The sequence below is a fragment of the Myotis brandtii genome, unplaced genomic scaffold, assembly GCF_000412655.1.
Source record: "Myotis brandtii unplaced genomic scaffold, ASM41265v1 scaffold216, whole genome shotgun sequence".
NCBI lineage: Eukaryota > Metazoa > Chordata > Mammalia > Chiroptera > Vespertilionidae > Myotis > Myotis brandtii.
Window position 1 is genome coordinate 3,054,242 of NW_005358092.1, and position 17,363 is coordinate 3,071,604.

General features: G+C 44.2%; 2 protein-coding genes across 2 annotated transcripts in view; one reads left to right on the top strand and one right to left on the bottom strand.

Moving 5' to 3' along the window:
• Positions 1–17,363, bottom strand: part of WNT5B (wingless-type MMTV integration site family, member 5B) — a 132,223-nt gene that overhangs the window by 88,999 nt on the left and 25,861 nt on the right. The window lies entirely within an intron of this gene.
• FBXL14 (F-box and leucine-rich repeat protein 14) lies at positions 7–4,911 on the top strand. The gene is made up of 3 exons (XM_014539434.1): positions 7–63; positions 2,367–3,343; positions 4,701–4,911. Exons 2-3 carry the CDS (start codon positions 2,409–2,411, stop codon positions 4,762–4,764), a joined length of 999 nt encoding a protein of 332 aa, XP_014394920.1. The 5' UTR covers positions 7–63; positions 2,367–2,408; the 3' UTR covers positions 4,765–4,911.

The window sequence follows — 17,363 nt, forward strand, 5'->3', positions numbered from 1 at the left end:
CTGCGCCGGGCCAACCCGTCGCTGTTCCCCAGCCTGCAGGCCCGGGGCATCCGCCGGGTGCAGATCCTGAGCCTCCGCCGCAGCCTCAGTTACGTGATCCAGGGCATGGCCAACATCGAGAGCCTCAACCTGAGTGGCTGCTACAACCTCACCGACAACGGACTGGGCCACGCGTTTGTGCAGGAGATCAGCTCCCTGCGCGCCCTGAACCTGAGCCTCTGCAAGCAGATCACCGACAGCAGCCTGGGCCGCATCGCCCAGTACCTCAAGGGCCTGGAGGTGCTGGAGCTGGGGGGCTGCAGCAACATCACCAACACCGGCCTGCTGCTCATCGCCTGGGGCCTGCAGCGCCTCAAGAGCCTTAATCTTCGCAGCTGCCGCCACCTCTCGGATGTGGGCATCGGGCACCTGGCCGGCATGACGCGCAGCGCGGCGGAGGGCTGCCTGGGCCTGGAGCAGCTCACGCTGCAGGATTGCCAGAAGCTCACCGATCTCTCTCTCAAGCACATCTCCCGGGGTCTGACGGGCCTGAGGCTCCTCAACCTCAGCTTCTGCGGAGGAATCTCCGACGCGGGCCTCCTGCACCTGTCGCACATGGGCAGCCTTCGCAGCCTTAACCTGCGCTCCTGCGACAACATCAGTGACACGGGCATCATGCATCTGGCCATGGGCAGCCTGCGCCTCTCGGGACTGGATGTGTCCTTCTGTGACAAGGTGGGGGACCAGAGTCTGGCTTACATAGCGCAGGGGCTGGACGGCCTCAAGTCTCTCTCCCTCTGCTCCTGCCATATCAGCGATGATGGCATCAACCGCATGGTGCGGCAGATGCACGGGCTGCGCACGCTCAACATAGGGCAGTGTGTGCGCATCACAGACAAGGGCCTGGAGCTGATTGCTGAGCACCTGAGCCAGCTCACTGGCATAGACCTGTATGGCTGTACCCGAATCACCAAGCGCGGCCTGGAGCGCATCACACAGCTGCCCTGCCTCAAGGTACTCAACCTGGGACTCTGGCAGATGACGGACAGTGAGAAGGTCAGGTGAGGGTGGCAGCATCAACTCCCCTTGTCCCGCCCTCTTCATCATCCTGTCACCACCACCCTCCCTGCACTCTCAACTCCACATGCACACTTATTCGTTGATCATTGCAGTGGATGAGATGGGACAGTGACACGAAGCCTCAGGCTCATTTTCTCCTCCCTCCTCCAGCATCCCTGCCCGCTTACATGCCCATTCATTGCTTTTGGGGGTTCCTCTGCTACCCCTACCGTACTCCCCTCTCTTTTTCCCTGAGGATGAAGAGAGGGACTCAGCTACTTACCTATCCACTTCTCTCTACTGGGGAATGGAGGGGCCGATTGAGCTACTGTATCCCCACTGCGCTGCATTTCAAAATGGGGGTGGGGGTGGGGAGTAACTAGTCCTTTGACCCTGGGGAGTTGAAGAAAATGTCTGCCTTCACTTAAGCTTTCATTTGAATACTGTGATCTGGTTTTTATTTTGAAATGTATGAAATCAAACCCAACTACAACGGCCTTTTCACCCTTCTTCCACTTTGTAGCTAATCCCAGTCTCTTCTCATCATTTCTCTTTTTACAGTACTCTGCTATTCATGCTCATTTCATTTTTTTATTGTCCTTTTTTTTCTTTTTTTTAAGAGATTTGAAATCATGGTCCTTTTTTTCTGCTGAATATATTCTATATATTATATATATATAAATTTTATATATATATATATGTCTGGCTACCTCGTTTTAGTTTACTTTTTTCTCTGAAGCCCTGGAATTCTACAAGAGAGATATTTTGAGACTAAAACATTTTTGTGCCTAGACTGGAAAGATGCCCATTGCGTTTGTGTCTTTTTTGTTTTGGCTTCTTCCCCACCCCATCCATCCAGTATGTCCCACTTCCACATTTTGGCTATAATTATTTTTCTCTTTGTCCATTGGGATTTGAGAGCCCAACGACGTTCCTAAATCTTGACTTAATTTATAGCACAAATGTGTGGGAGAAATGAGAGTTTGGACTGTTTTGTTTGTTTGAGATGCAGATTGTCTTGAAAATTATTATTATATATGCAAATTCTGCCCTACCCTCACCCTCTTCCAAGTTTCCTCACAAAAAAAGGTCATACAGTGAGGCTTCCTGTTGGAAGCAGAGGAGCAGAGTTGGCCTGCAGAGCCCCTGGGGCTATAATGTGAAGGGGAGGAGACTGAAATTCATGTCTTATCTCTGTTCTGTTAATAAAATGGGAGTTTATGGGTTTTAAAAATTCTGTTTCTAAATGGAGGAGTAGATGACTTTATTTTGGTGGGGGTTGGGACTTGTGGCTTTAAAAAAAAGCCCGGGGCATCCGCCGGGTGCAGATCCTGAGCCTCCGCCGCAGCCTCAGCTACGTGATCCAGGGCATGGCCAACATCGAGAGCCTCAACCTGAGTGGCTGCTACAACCTCACCGACAACGGACTGGGCCACGCGTTTGTGCAGGAGATCAGCTCCCTGCGCGCCCTGAACCTGAGCCTCTGCAAGCAGATCACCGACAGCAGCCTGGGCCGCATCGCCCAGTACCTCAAGGGCCTGGAGGTGCTGGAGCTGGGGGGCTGCAGCAACATCACCAACACCGGCCTGCTGCTCATCGCCTGGGGCCTGCAGCGCCTCAAGAGCCTTAATCTTCGCAGCTGCCGCCACCTCTCGGATGTGGGCATCGGGCACCTGGCCGGCATGACGCGCAGCGCGGCGGAGGGCTGCCTGGGCCTGGAGCAGCTCACGCTGCAGGATTGCCAGAAGCTCACCGATCTCTCTCTCAAGCACATCTCCCGGGGTCTGACGGGCCTGAGGCTCCTCAACCTCAGCTTCTGCGGAGGAATCTCCGACGCGGGCCTCCTGCACCTGTCGCACATGGGCAGCCTTCGCAGCCTTAACCTGCGCTCCTGCGACAACATCAGTGACACGGGCATCATGCATCTGGCCATGGGCAGCCTGCGCCTCTCGGGACTGGATGTGTCCTTCTGTGACAAGGTGGGGGACCAGAGTCTGGCTTACATAGCGCAGGGGCTGGACGGCCTCAAGTCTCTCTCCCTCTGCTCCTGCCATATCAGCGATGATGGCATCAACCGCATGGTGCGGCAGATGCACGGGCTGCGCACGCTCAACATAGGGCAGTGTGTGCGCATCACAGACAAGGGCCTGGAGCTGATTGCTGAGCACCTGAGCCAGCTCACTGGCATAGACCTGTATGGCTGTACCCGAATCACCAAGCGCGGCCTGGAGCGCATCACACAGCTGCCCTGCCTCAAGGTACTCAACCTGGGACTCTGGCAGATGACGGACAGTGAGAAGGTCAGGTGAGGGTGGCAGCATCAACTCCCCTTGTCCCGCCCTCTTCATCATCCTGTCACCACCACCCTCCCTGCACTCTCAACTCCACATGCACACTTATTCGTTGATCATTGCAGTGGATGAGATGGGACAGTGACACGAAGCCTCAGGCTCATTTTCTCCTCCCTCCTCCAGCATCCCTGCCCGCTTACATGCCCATTCATTGCTTTTGGGGGTTCCTCTGCTACCCCTACCGTACTCCCCTCTCTTTTTCCCTGAGGATGAAGAGAGGGACTCAGCTACTTACCTATCCACTTCTCTCTACTGGGGAATGGAGGGGCCGATTGAGCTACTGTATCCCCACTGCGCTGCATTTCAAAATGGGGGTGGGGGTGGGGAGTAACTAGTCCTTTGACCCTGGGGAGTTGAAGAAAATGTCTGCCTTCACTTAAGCTTTCATTTGAATACTGTGATCTGGTTTTTATTTTGAAATGTATGAAATCAAACCCAACTACAACGGCCTTTTCACCCTTCTTCCACTTTGTAGCTAATCCCAGTCTCTTCTCATCATTTCTCTTTTTACAGTACTCTGCTATTCATGCTCATTTCATTTTTTTATTGTCCTTTTTTTTCTTTTTTTTAAGAGATTTGAAATCATGGTCCTTTTTTTCTGCTGAATATATTCTATATATTATATATATATAAATTTTATATATATATATATGTCTGGCTACCTCGTTTTAGTTTACTTTTTTCTCTGAAGCCCTGGAATTCTACAAGAGAGATATTTTGAGACTAAAACATTTTTGTGCCTAGACTGGAAAGATGCCCATTGCGTTTGTGTCTTTTTTGTTTTGGCTTCTTCCCCACCCCATCCATCCAGTATGTCCCACTTCCACATTTTGGCTATAATTATTTTTCTCTTTGTCCATTGGGATTTGAGAGCCCAACGACGTTCCTAAATCTTGACTTAATTTATAGCACAAATGTGTGGGAGAAATGAGAGTTTGGACTGTTTTGTTTGTTTGAGATGCAGATTGTCTTGAAAATTATTATTATATATGCAAATTCTGCCCTACCCTCACCCTCTTCCAAGTTTCCTCACAAAAAAAGGTCATACAGTGAGGCTTCCTGTTGGAAGCAGAGGAGCAGAGTTGGCCTGCAGAGCCCCTGGGGCTATAATGTGAAGGGGAGGAGACTGAAATTCATGTCTTATCTCTGTTCTGTTAATAAAATGGGAGTTTATGGGTTTTAAAAATTCTGTTTCTAAATGGAGGAGTAGATGACTTTATTTTGGTGGGGGTTGGGACTTGTGGCTTTAAAAAAAATCGCTTTTCAGTAGGATGTATATTTTTGTTGGATTTTTTTGTTTGTTTTTTTTAGAATCCTCCACAGCAACATTCGAGACCATGGAGTTAAAAGAAACCCAGAGACCTTTATCAATTAATTGTACTGTTTGTGAATTTGTATAAATAATAACAAAGATCCTCTTAAAACGTTTATATTCTTACAGTAAAAGGTTAAACTGATATTTATATAATAAAAGAGGAAATATGAAGTATGTTTTTGAAAAAAAAAACACACACAAAAAAAACCCTTGTATCTGTGAATTATTTTGAAGGCAGTGTGTTTGGGTACATGCCAAAGTCAGAGGTGCTGTTTGTGTGCTTTCAAGTAAAAGGAAATAAGACATAGACTTCGGTGTGTCCTATGTGCTATGAGTAAGCTCATGGTTAAAAATGTATCTGTATAAGGTTTACTACTGACATCTAAATGTTTTGTTTTTAGAAATATGGTGAGATTGGAGATTTATATAATTTGGTTTTCAACTGTCAACAAAATGGAAATTTACAGAAACTGAACAAAATGAAACTTTTTTAAAAACCAGATTTGTAAGAGTCACAGTTTCCTCAGAGTAGCCAATTTTTCTTTGGGTGGAAATTACATCTAGGGGTGATGTTCAAAAAATAGGTCGTGAGATATGGAAGTGGGGAAGAAAGATGGGTTTCTTTACACTTTGAGTGGGTGTGGGGAGGATGTGAAATGGTGAAGGCTGAAGGGAACTGAAGCCATTGTTCAGAAAAGTTAAAAGAGGGCTGTCCCTGCTTCCTTGCTCGCTGGCTCAGTCATGCATACTGAATCTCTCAGTGTGAGTGAGGGTCCTAGGGAGAGGAGGAGGGCAGTTCCACCCCTCTTTTTAACATTCTCCTCCAGGCCTGCTGTATTTGAGCACTTTGCTGGGGGATGGGGAGGTTGGCCAGGAGTTCTTGTACATTTGCATTTTAAGCACTTCCAACGCTGAGGGTGAGGGTTCTTAAGACTGTATTTAGGGGCAGATAAATGAAAACCAACAATTTTAGCAAAGCGTTCCCTTTGATAGACAATAACTAAATAATCTGACATTCTGTGGTTGGACTTTGGAGATGGAAGAGTATAAATGCTGCTCAAACAGCGAAGTAATTTATATTCCTGGTTCACATAGATCTTTCATAGTTGTTTCTGAAAAATTTTTTTAAACAAAAAGTACCGATCCCAGCAACAGCTGATAAGAGTGGTATAAAACTTTCCTGGATAAGCACCTCTTTCCAGGAAGAGAGCTAGAACCCGGTTTCTCCTGGATAAGATTGCTTTGTACAATGTCCAAGCCTTCTGCTTGAGCATATCACAAAAGCTGCATTGTTCCTTTTTGAAGAGCCTTCATAATTGGGTCTAATTGAGCCTGACACTAAATCCATCTTCCTTTTCTTTGGGGGAAGGTGTGGCTCTCTCCCCTTTTAGGTTACAGTACTTACTGCCTGCAGGGGGGTGCAGGGGGAGTGTGAACCCTAGTCAGAAGTAGGGATTTTGAGTTAGGGTCAGTTTTCTAATTTAGCATTTGACACTACTATACATGAAGGTCACATAAACTGTAGGTTCTTCGACTGTTTTTCTTTTTCCACGAGACTGCATGGCTGTACAGATTGTCAATAAAAATGTGGGCACCTCCTAAGTCCTAGGCTCTGCTCACAGTCTTCATTTTTTTAAAAATATATTTTATTGATTTTTTACAGAGAGGAAGGGAAAGGGATAGAGAGTTAGAAACATCGATGAGAGAGAAACATTGATCAGCTGCCTCCTGCACACCTCCTACTGGGGATGTGCCCGCAACCAAGGTACATGCTCTTGACCGGAATCGAACCCGGGACCCTTCAGTCCACAGGCCGACACTCTATCCACTGAGCCAAACCGGTTAGGGCCACAGTCTTTATTTTAATACCCCAAATAATCCTACCAACTGTAACTGGAAGGGTTTTATGCTTCTCTGTTTTGTTTAGTTTTTACTTTAAAGGTTAAATACAAGCTTGACAAAAGGTTGGTAAATTAATATTTGAAAGTTAAAGATCCTGAGCCTAGTGTCCTCATCCTGAACTAGGCATAGTTAATATATCTGCAGTGTCTCTGGGAAAGATGAATAAACCACTTTCATCAGTCAAGGTTAACTTATCTCTCAACCTTTTTGGATAGGAGAAAAGGAATATGTTTTGAGAACCTGTAGTGTGCTTTGCATGGTACTTCTCCTTTTAGTCCTCAAAGCAACCTGCTGAAAGAGTTATGCTTTTCCAATACAGTATACTATTCCCCTTAAGTTACCCCACTACTGGTTGAGGGGAGCCAGAACTCAAACCAGGTCCATTTCTGAAGTCCAGCTCCCTTCTGCTCTATGAGGAGATTTAGTTATTATCATACCTTGGTTCCCAGTAAGGAAACCTCACAGGAGTGGAAGCTATTTAAATAGTGTGGACATGCTTATGCTGCAGGACATAGGGGGTTCAATCTCCACCATACCTACAAGCATGGAACATGCTTTTAAAGAATAGATGCACTAAAGAAAATGAGTTGATACATATTTTGTGGGTGGTACAAAAGTTAAAAGTCAAGGGTAATTTAAGAATAACAGAAAAAACCTGGTTCAGGTATTTGCTAAAACTTCAGAACTGAAAAACCAAAATAGGAAGTCTGTAAACTTTATCATCTAAAATTAATAAACCTCAAGAGAAACTCTTTGGGTAGTAGTTAAGACAGGGTTCCACATACCTTTCTTTTCTAAGTCTTATCGGGCAGTAGCCCTGTAAGGTCTGTATTGAAAAGATTATTTATAAATTTAACTGTGGGGTTCAGACAGTTTCTCAGCCCCTAAGGACCATGGTGGGCCTCTAGCTAAGAGAGCTGGGCGTGTTACATAATTCTCTCAGCTATGGACTCCTTCCTGCTGAATTCCTCAGTCCTAAGGCGGGGGAGGGCCCACTTGATTGATTCCACATTTGCTAACAGGGACAAGGATGCTTGCCTAACTTACAGTACATCCTTAAATAGTTAAGGAAACTGAAACTGTTCATATTCTTTCATGATTTAAATCAAGAACAAGGACCTGAAGAAGCAAATGTTCCTGTTAATGGAGTTTCTTTATAAAGGTAAGAACTGTCTTCAATAAGGACACATGATATATAAATTGAGACTGGCTTTTACCCAAATCCTGCTGCTTCCTGCAGTGGTTACTAGGTAGATGCTGGTCTTGGGATGGAAAACCTTTCACTTGGGCTTAGAGAATTCGAGCCCAGGTTATCAAAGGGGTAAGGGTAGGGGCCTCCAGGGACCACTGTTTCCAAGTGTAAGAGTCTTTTGAGTAAAACATCAGATTAGTGAAACAAAACCAAGACCTCATGTAGCTTCTGACAACCAGCTTTTCCCAGTCCCTGAGAGCCCCTGGCTGCTCTGCTGTGGACGGGGGCTGTAGAAAGCCATCTAGGAGTTGTCCCCTCTGTTGTCTTTCTCTTCCCTGCATCAAACACTGCTCCCTTTTAAATGTTAATTATATCCCTTTACTAGAGGGCAAGACCTAAATTTTGTGCCACTGTGAACCCCTGAGGAATCAGGGGTAAGGCTTTTTATTATTAATGTGTATCATGTGTAAAGCACAGGATTCGAAATTGGAAAAAAAAATTTGGGGGAAAAAAGGCTACAAACTTAAGCTGATGCTTAGACCACACATTTATCTCACTTTCATCCACGTATGTATTCAAATATTAGGTAGCAAATCTTTTGAAAACTGAATGTTGTGAAACATGAAACATTCATACTTGGATCAGTGCCAACTATTAATAATTTAGACCTTATCAAAGGTAAGTGCACACTCAGACTAAGACCATATGTATACTCTCAGTCTTGGGTAAAAAAGGGGTATTTCTAGACAACTGGCAAGTTTAAATGTCCACAGATGATCAGTTTCAGTCTTTTTCTCTTTTCCAAGGATTGCTCTGATTTCACCTGGTGGTGGTGCCTATGCCCACCCAGCACATTGGGTGCTAGGTAAAGCCAAGTCTTCTAGTCCAAGTGCATGAGAAAGTAAGCTTGAGGTCTCAACTGCGCAGCACTAGAGCTGGGGTATGTTTAGCATCCCCTCAAATAAAACCGAGTAGAAGTGGGATTCCCCTGCCTGCTGTTTGTTAACCCAAAAAAGTACTTTTTTTTTTTAAGGCAAGCTTTTATTATTGCATTACTTTTGCACTTGAATTGTTTGAAAGACAAATGCCACATATTCTTGTAAGTTTGCTTTTATTTGTGATAGTGGAAAATAGTCTCAATTACAAAGAAGAGAAGAATGAGATCTCCAGTAGCAGCAAAGAAACCCAGGTGAGACTGTTAGGGGTGTGAATGTGGTCTGCTGGAAGAATTTAGTCATAACACTAAATTCTCTGTCTCAAAGTTTCTGTTTTCCCAAATCTGGCAGGGATTGTACGTTTAATTTCATAAATGGGGAAAGAGGCTTGGCAAGGGTGAAAAGATCCTGCCTAGGTGATATGAAGAGTCAATATCAGAACCAGGGCTGCTCCAGGCTTTAATGACCACATCCAAGAGTGATCGACATGCAGGTAGCTCTTTGATCTTTCCCTGAGACATTGCAAAGCGCTGTCCTGATCCCTTGCTTCAGAAAAATGGTGAACCAGAGCATATTTTCTTTGGGAGTAAAAAAAAAAAACCCAAAAAACTCCAAATGCTGAAAGTTACTACTATTAAATTATGCAAACACAGATATACATGTTTTGCAAGCATTATATATAGGGCTATTCAAGAAGCCAAAAACTAGTACAAGTTGGTAAATGGGCTATAGGGTATCCAAGTAGCTAGTAGTGTCAGATCTGTCACCTGTTATCCTCAGAGGTCTTGAACCAGTTTCTAAAACACTGCTTTGTGACAAACAGTAATGTGATGTACAAACACTGGAAGTCTGGGTTTGTAATAGCCTCAAAGCTAAGAACTTCCACACGTTTAAGACATTTACAAGTGTATGTCATGCAATCCTTTTATAAAGTAGAATTGAGTGTGGGAACACTTTTCATGCAAGGATAAAAGGGCTTGACTTCACAGATGTTTTAGTTACAAATCCCTCCTGTCTAGTAAGAGTAAAAGGGTCTAATTTGTTAATATTAGGCAGCCTCTTATGTTTATTACTCCTCAATTTATGTAATCCACACTCCAGAAGGATCAGGTCTAGCACACAGCTGTCTGTCAATAATTATGACTCATCATGGATCCAAGTTAATGGAATTAGACTGTGGGAAAATAGATCTTTGAGACTAGATTAATTTTTTTAATAAATAGCGTGGAATTACTCAATATGGCTTGGAAATCATTGTTTTCCTCATACAAAAAGGGTATGAAAATGTTTACCACAAACATCCATAATATTTATCTTTAGGAAATCTTTACCTCAGGAATAGCTGCCTCCTGCTTCCAGTTTGTTTTTTGAGAAGTGGTCTCTAAATGGGGGCTGGGGAGGAGGGTGAGTCCTGACATTCCTAAGAATCTAGTAAAATCACCGAGGCTAAATTTAGACAGATGGGTAAAATAAGAACAGGATTACAATAGTTAAACCCCTCAGATTTTTAATGTTCTTAGATGCCTTCAGTATTTTAAACCTTAGCTTCATAGCTCAAAAGCCCACTTTTGTGAACTACCCCCCCCCCAAAAAAGGACTAGCAAACAATATGAAAATGACAAAATTAAAGTGACAATTTCCAATTCTTCTAGTTCATTTCAAGCGCACAAATTTAAACTGTTTTAGGAATCTGTAAAAACAGTACAGCCAGGTTCTGTGGTCTCCTGAGTTTCATGAAGCTTGTAGGAGGCCTTCACATTTTCTGAGCCTGGAAGAGATGACTGGTTCTCCCAAACTCTAGGTGGCGTCTGCACTTGAGCTCAGAGTCAAATGGCGACAATCAGAACAGCGTAACCCAAAGGAAGGCAGCTGGCCTTTTCCCCATACATGCAGGTCTCATTCTCAGTGCAATCACAAGAGGAACTGCAGAAATTCACCACCGTAAGCCTGACACAGGGTTTCAGCACACAGCCTCATCACTGCTTACTTTAGAAATAAAAATGTGTACATGCAAGTTAGGATATAGAGGTCAAGCACTACACTTTATTGAGAGGCAGGGGTGGAAAATCATTTTTGTCTCCTGGATTGTTCCTTGACCTCTCCCATCGCCCCCCAAAACCAAAAAACGCCTCCCACCCGCTCACACAATTCACCCTCCCATTGTGATGCAGCTATGAATTGTGCCCACATCAGTTTTAGGAGCTGGAAGTCCCACCTTGTATTTTTCTTTACCTCAAGGTTATTAAGACAATTTTAGGGTCCACTATGAGGAAGAAAATGTACAGTTAATGCAAAACTAAATGTTTGTTTTTCAATGTGGAAGATGGAAAGTGAAAAAATGAAATTTATTTATCCACAAAGTCTGCAAATCCTGTGTTTTGTCAGCAGGCGGCAGCATTGTCTGTGAGTTGGCTATTTCCAGTGGGGCGCTACAGCCTCCCTCTGACTAATGCCCGCTGGCCACCTTCAGTCCCCTGCCGCACACCCCCAAAAAGAATTTCCCCAGGGTGTAAGACTTAACAGAAGGGAATTTCATGTCGCCAAAAAGATGAAATGGAATTTTAAGACATCAGTGAAACTACTCAAAGGAACCTAGGTGCTGAGCACTTTGTTTTTTGGAGCAAGTTAACAGATGCAGCCCCTCATAAAGGTTCTGGGTTTAGCCAGCAGCTCTCTGCTTTGGGTAGCCATGGGAATGAGACATCAGCTCCTTTTTCTTAAAGACCATCTCATTCAAATCCTGTTAGATTGTCATATTTGGGAAGTATGAGGGAACAAATGGGGAAAATTTTTAGTCATACGTGAAGATACCAATTTTAATAGCAAGAGCAAAAGTGCTAGTTTATTACAAAAAATAGGAAGTGTATTGTCTGTGATGAAAAATTCTAAAGATCTTTTGAGGAAAAACAAAAATATTTTAAAAATTTTAGGAGTATCTATTTTTTATTATTAAAATTAGTATCTTTATTTGCCCAGATGAAACAACTTTATAAAATCTAAGAGTATCTATGAAACTGAAAATGATTAAGGGTCCTGATAAAGAAGTAAGTTTGCTCACTTTAAAGTCCTCCTATGGAACATAGACCTTAGGAAAAGGTAGCAGAAATTAAAGAGAAAAACTTCTGAGCCAACTTGGCCAGATTCCATAAAATACACAATGAGGGAAGAAAGGCCTTTGGGCTCTTACCCTCTTGCAACTCAGTAGCCTAGCCTCAGGGAATCAAAGCATGAACCCAAAGGGCATTTGGGGCAAATATGGAATAAAAATGTGGAAGGTGGAAGACGGAAATCCCCTGTGGCAACTCCTACCAAGCTGTATTAGCTGTATGAGGCACAGCTCATCAGCTCCGTGATACAAAGATCAGTTCTGGTTAGAGAAGAAGAGAGGAAGGATGAGTTTCTGGAACTCAGGGCCCAGACATGAAGCAGGTTGCCATTCCTGACACCATCCATGAAGGTCTTACAAAAGCAGACAAGTCCCTGGGTGCTTTATGGACACCCCAGCTGAACTATGCCATTGTTAGTGACCATACCAAATGAATACAGATTTGGGGAAAACAACCCCAATAAAGAAAAGAGGAGGTAGAGGAATGAAAAAGAGACCATGTATCTATCATTCCACATGAAGCAGAGGAGGAGGAAGCACAGGGCAGGTGAGGAGCCAGGAGGATAAAGACACAGTACATAAAATTAAGTGAGGGAGAGTGGGGACCAGGAACCACCAGCCATGCCTAAAAGTGATCCTCAGGGTGAACTGGGAGGGCTGCTCTTCGATTTGCAGTCTCAAGATCAGCTCGCCTGGGCATGCACATGTTTCAAGAAGACAGGCTCTCTTTCTTTCGTTGTCTGAATCTGACTTGAGACACAAATTTCAACCAATAGGCCACCAGGCTGGCCAGAGGTGAACCTGTGATGAGGGAATGGGTGGGGGATGATGGCAGCACAGACCGAAATGTCCTGCTCAGACCCTGCACCCGCCTCAGCCACCGGTGTTCCAATGTGCCCATGGCAGCCAGGATGAACGCTGTGTTTTACCCACTGTCCCGTTTTCACAGGGAACAAGCAAGGACGACAGTGTCTACAGGGAGGAACAGAAAGCAAGTGTTTCCAGGGCAGGCTCTGAGCGATGCCCTCACACAGGCCCTTCAGGCAGCAGTCTGCTCCGGTGACCGACACCACCCACCAACCCCACAACTCAGGCTCCCACACTCCGTCCTGGCCCAGAAGGTATAACTGACGGCTCTTGTCATCCCCAGAAGACAGAGATTCTATTTTAGGTGACATTCCCCAAAGCCTCACCCGAGAGCACAGTCGCAAATCCACACCGCCTGGACGCTTATTTGCAGACTGGGCGGCCACTGCTGCTGTTTTCGTAACCTTCCTCTGTCTTCTCAGTCCCTCCCTCACAAAAACAAAGGTGCCCACACAGGCATCCATTTGCTCTTTAAAGTAACCAGCCCCTTCTGGGGTTCTTGATTTCCTATTGCCGTCTGTGGAGAGTGAAGAGGGGCACGGAGAGGGCTGTGGTGGGGGGATTCCAGGTGACATGGACACACATAACCTGTAATGAAGCAGGAAGTCTACGGCCTCTTACACACCACCAAACAGGACTCACACATTACCTTGCAATCCTCCCTGATTTGGGTTGCCTTCCCCTTGATGGCCCAGAGTTTAAGCCGCCTGTGCCCTTCCCAAGCCCCTTAGTTCCCACTCCTGTGTCCATTCGAACTTTGGTACCTGCCAGGAACCTGCAGAGAAACTAAGGCACTTGTGTGCAAGGGGCTACAAATACCTTCCCACCCTCCCACTAGTGCCCAAAGCAAACCTGCTAAGGCTAATCTCCCCCACTTGCAGCTCAACAGCTTTTCTCCTTTAAGCCCCTGATAATGGTTTTACTAAAATCCCCTTTTGATGGAAAAAAATCCCAGCTGGACATTTCAGGCCTCTGCACAATGTACAAGTCTGCAGGTCTTTCCCTACCTCACAAAGGCCTCTAATCAAGTGGAAAATGTGCTGGAGGCCAGAGGTTTGGGTCTGCAATTATTTTTTAAGGGATTACTAGAGAAGAATGGGGGGCAGCGAGGACCTCCCCCTGCTTTGTTTCCCATGTGGCCCTGCTTTGAGACATACTGAGCCAGCAGTAGCTGCCCAGATCTTCAGCACAAGAGCCTCATCTCTTCCTCCTCTGGTGGAAGGATGTCATCTTTGAACTCCATCCCTTCAAAAAGATTTAGAGAGTTTGGAAGCAACACGCAGGTCCTATTCTGACTCCATTTAAAGCTCTTTCTTAGAAACCCACTATGGAACAGGATCTCCTGTGTGGGGAGAGCACTCATTCATTAACCTCTAACCCTGCTCTGTATGCAGAGGGGAGAGTTCACACCGAGTCCATAAACTGCTAAGATTGAGGGCATTCAGTAAGGCTTCCCAGGCTGTGGAGGGCAAAAGGTCATGTTCCCAATCTTGCCAGATATCCTTCGTCTTATTTGTACACACTGACCCTTCCCCTCAACACTGAGCAAATACCCATGAAACTCCTAATGTAAAACATGGATTAAAATATAAAATGCCAACCATTTTTATTACCCTATTTGGAATCTTTGTTTAAAAATGTGCACTATGGGAGAGAGTCTATCTCCTCTGTGTATCATGAAGGACCATCTTTAATGTCATCTATACACGAATGTTCATGAAGGATTAACTGATAAACATGAACATTTCAGGTTGGCCCTAAGTTCTCATCATTCTCTTTCAGCACACAGACTGCTCATTCTTCTAAATCCACCTGGTTAGTGATGTATGGGTAGTGATGTATGGGTAGTAAAAAAGGAAATGATTACAAATTCCTAAACTCATTCTGGGATGATCAAGGATTAGGCAGTTCAGCTCTGAAAGTTAGAAGTCAACATGTATTTCAAAATAAATACCAGGCTTTCTTCAAAGTCCCTAATATACCTTTGGTCAAAAACAAAACCAAACCAAAAAAACCTACAAAATTCCAAAACACCAATTCTAGTCTGCTTTCATCTGTTCGAATACTTCATTGACATATTTTCCTTATTAAGTTTTCAGTTTTCCCCCAGAAGAACCCTACACAATTGAGAACTGGATGGAGAGAAGCACACTTATTACATTTAATATATTACATTTAATACTTAATGCAAATATCATGTTAGTATTTTATTATGTTGACCTTCATACTTCTTTTGGTGGGTGTTATTGGAGGAAGGGACTATATAGTTGCCCCCAAAAAAGCAAGTGAGGGTGGATCCCTGGAGTCCTCTTCCCAAATAATGGCAGAGAGGTTTGCTGAATCACTTCTGCTGTTCATCAAGATGTGGTGACAGCTTTCTCCAGGAGGGAATAAACTTCTTCCTACTTTAGCTGAAGATGTACTTCTTTAGAAAGATGAACTGAAACATTCAAGGGCATCAAAGGACACAGTGGACTACCTCTACTGGGGCCCGACTTGAGATAAGTCTGCCTTACAGGAGAGTTGCTCCAAGCTTCTCTCTGGACACGCTTCCTGAGTCACTGCTCAGCTGCCTATTTACTTATCACCACTATTTTGGGGTTCATCAATATTCTAATACTTCTCTGCCCTTTTTACAAACTATATTGAACAAAATACCATTTGTTTCAGAAGTCATTCTTCCTACCAACAACAATTTGGGAAAGAGTAAAATAGTAATTTGGAAGCCATAATTGAATAGAATAGTGACAACGATGCATCTCAGATTTTTCAGGGCAGTGGGAAATTTTAGTACTTTGGAATGTAAACATCTTTCAGACTCTCATTGGATCATACAGGTTTCTAAAAACCAACTTAAGACCAACTTCCTTCATTTTCTATTCAAAAAACAAGATGAACATATTTAGAATTAAGAAGTATAAAGTATAAAGGGATAATTAAATTATATCTTGAGGTTGAAATGTTATCAGTTTTTAGTTCATTGTATCCAACTGGCATACCTAAAATAGTTGGGAAATGCCCTTGAGTCCACAAAAAAGATATGCAATATTTTGTCTCCAGATTGCACAAAGTGCGGTCACCTACAGGGAGAAAGGGAGCCTCACTTCTCTGTAGTGCTTTTTCTAGCTCCTTCTTTCATGCTCTTGATAACCAAAGGCTACATCCAACTACTTCTGCTCAAATTGCCTCTGTTGCATCACTGTTTCTGAAATTCTCTCTGTTCACTCATGCACGTACTTGTCTGGGTCCCCTAACTCTCTAGACCGCCACCTCCATGCCTAACACCTGCAGGCTCTCCCAGGAATGGCTGCACTGCAGGGTGCTCTCTGCTGCCCCCGAGCTGCCCTCCAAATCCATCCCCAGTACTCCCAATCTTCCAAACTCATGGAGGCCAGATGAGTGATAACTGTCATTATTGTATTTGATTGGCAATCTCTACACCACAGTTTTTAAATATTTACTAAAATATGCCTGCCTATTTAAGGCTGTTCTTAAAAGTGATACATAAACCCTTATTTCAAAAAATTCTTATTAAAAACAATCATCCAGAATAGAAAGATTTGGATGACAAGGCAAAATTGCCCTTCAGTCCTCATGAAATACCACTTCCTTCCCTTGAGGTGCCTCAGGTGACAGAGTGGGCTGGGTCCATTTGGACCCAACTCCAGCTTTGAGTGGCTAACAGTGGTGACAAATGCCCCAAATGTGGGTCTGGTACAGAATCTTATAATGACTTGTCTGGTATCTTGAAATTAAGCATTTGTCAGCATAAGTTAAGCTCCCAATGGATCTATGGTAATTGGGCAATATTAAAAATATCTCTCCCCAGGTCTCCTGCTTAAGAAATCTCTTCAAGTTCCTCTCTGGGAACCCTGTGAGTTTATCTACATAGTGCTGACAGTCAAGTGGCAGGACTGATAAGCTTGTACTTGGCTTTATCAGTTATAGAGTTAAAACTACTTTAGGAGCCTATAAAAAGGCTAACAAATAAATATTCCCTTTGACCAACACAATCAACCCTCGTTCACAATCACAAAATCCTGCTGGTTTATTGGGAATAATTGCTAACTAATAGTTAAAATGCTAGAGTTTATGAATGACTTTTTAAAAACTCAAATTAGTGTGGATTCAAGGCTGTCTTTCACTTAGTAAATATTTATTTGGCATCTATTACAGGCTGGAGTCCTGTGCCAGGGCTGCGATACAGAGGGACGTCTCACACTTACTTGTAGAGGTCTGCTTTCTTGAGTGGGAGAGAAAGAAGCAGAGTTTCACTGGGAACTGCTCCCAACCCACAGCCTGATTTATCTGCGCCGCAGCCTGTAATCTAGATATGCCCATGGGAGTGTGTCCCATGTGTGTTTTAGAAAAAAAACAACAACACACACAAGACAAGTTGGGGTGGCTGTTTCACCAAGTTCTCAGTGCAGGAGGGAACCAGCCAGCGGCGGATAAGGAGGCAAAACCGAGGTTTACATAAACACAATACTAATCTCCCTCTCACTTCCCCAGAGGGTGACAGCCCCGCTCCTATTCCAAGCCTGAACGCTGGCCTCATGGTCTCTCCCCCACCTCCTCCAGGCTGCCCTAGATGTCAATTTCAACCTGATTCCACTGGTACAAAAATACTGAGTGAGGGGCTACACAAACCCAATGG

Bases quoted from the DNA above. Each gene is read 5' to 3' on its own strand.
- FBXL14 (XM_014539434.1), top strand. From the start codon at position 2,409: ATGGCCAACATCGAGAGCCTCAACCTGAGTGGCTGCTACAACCTCACC. The intron at 3,344-4,700 runs GTGAGGGTGGCA...TGTTTTTTTTAG, and splicing joins ACGGACAGTGAGAAGGTCAG to AATCCTCCACAGCAACATTC.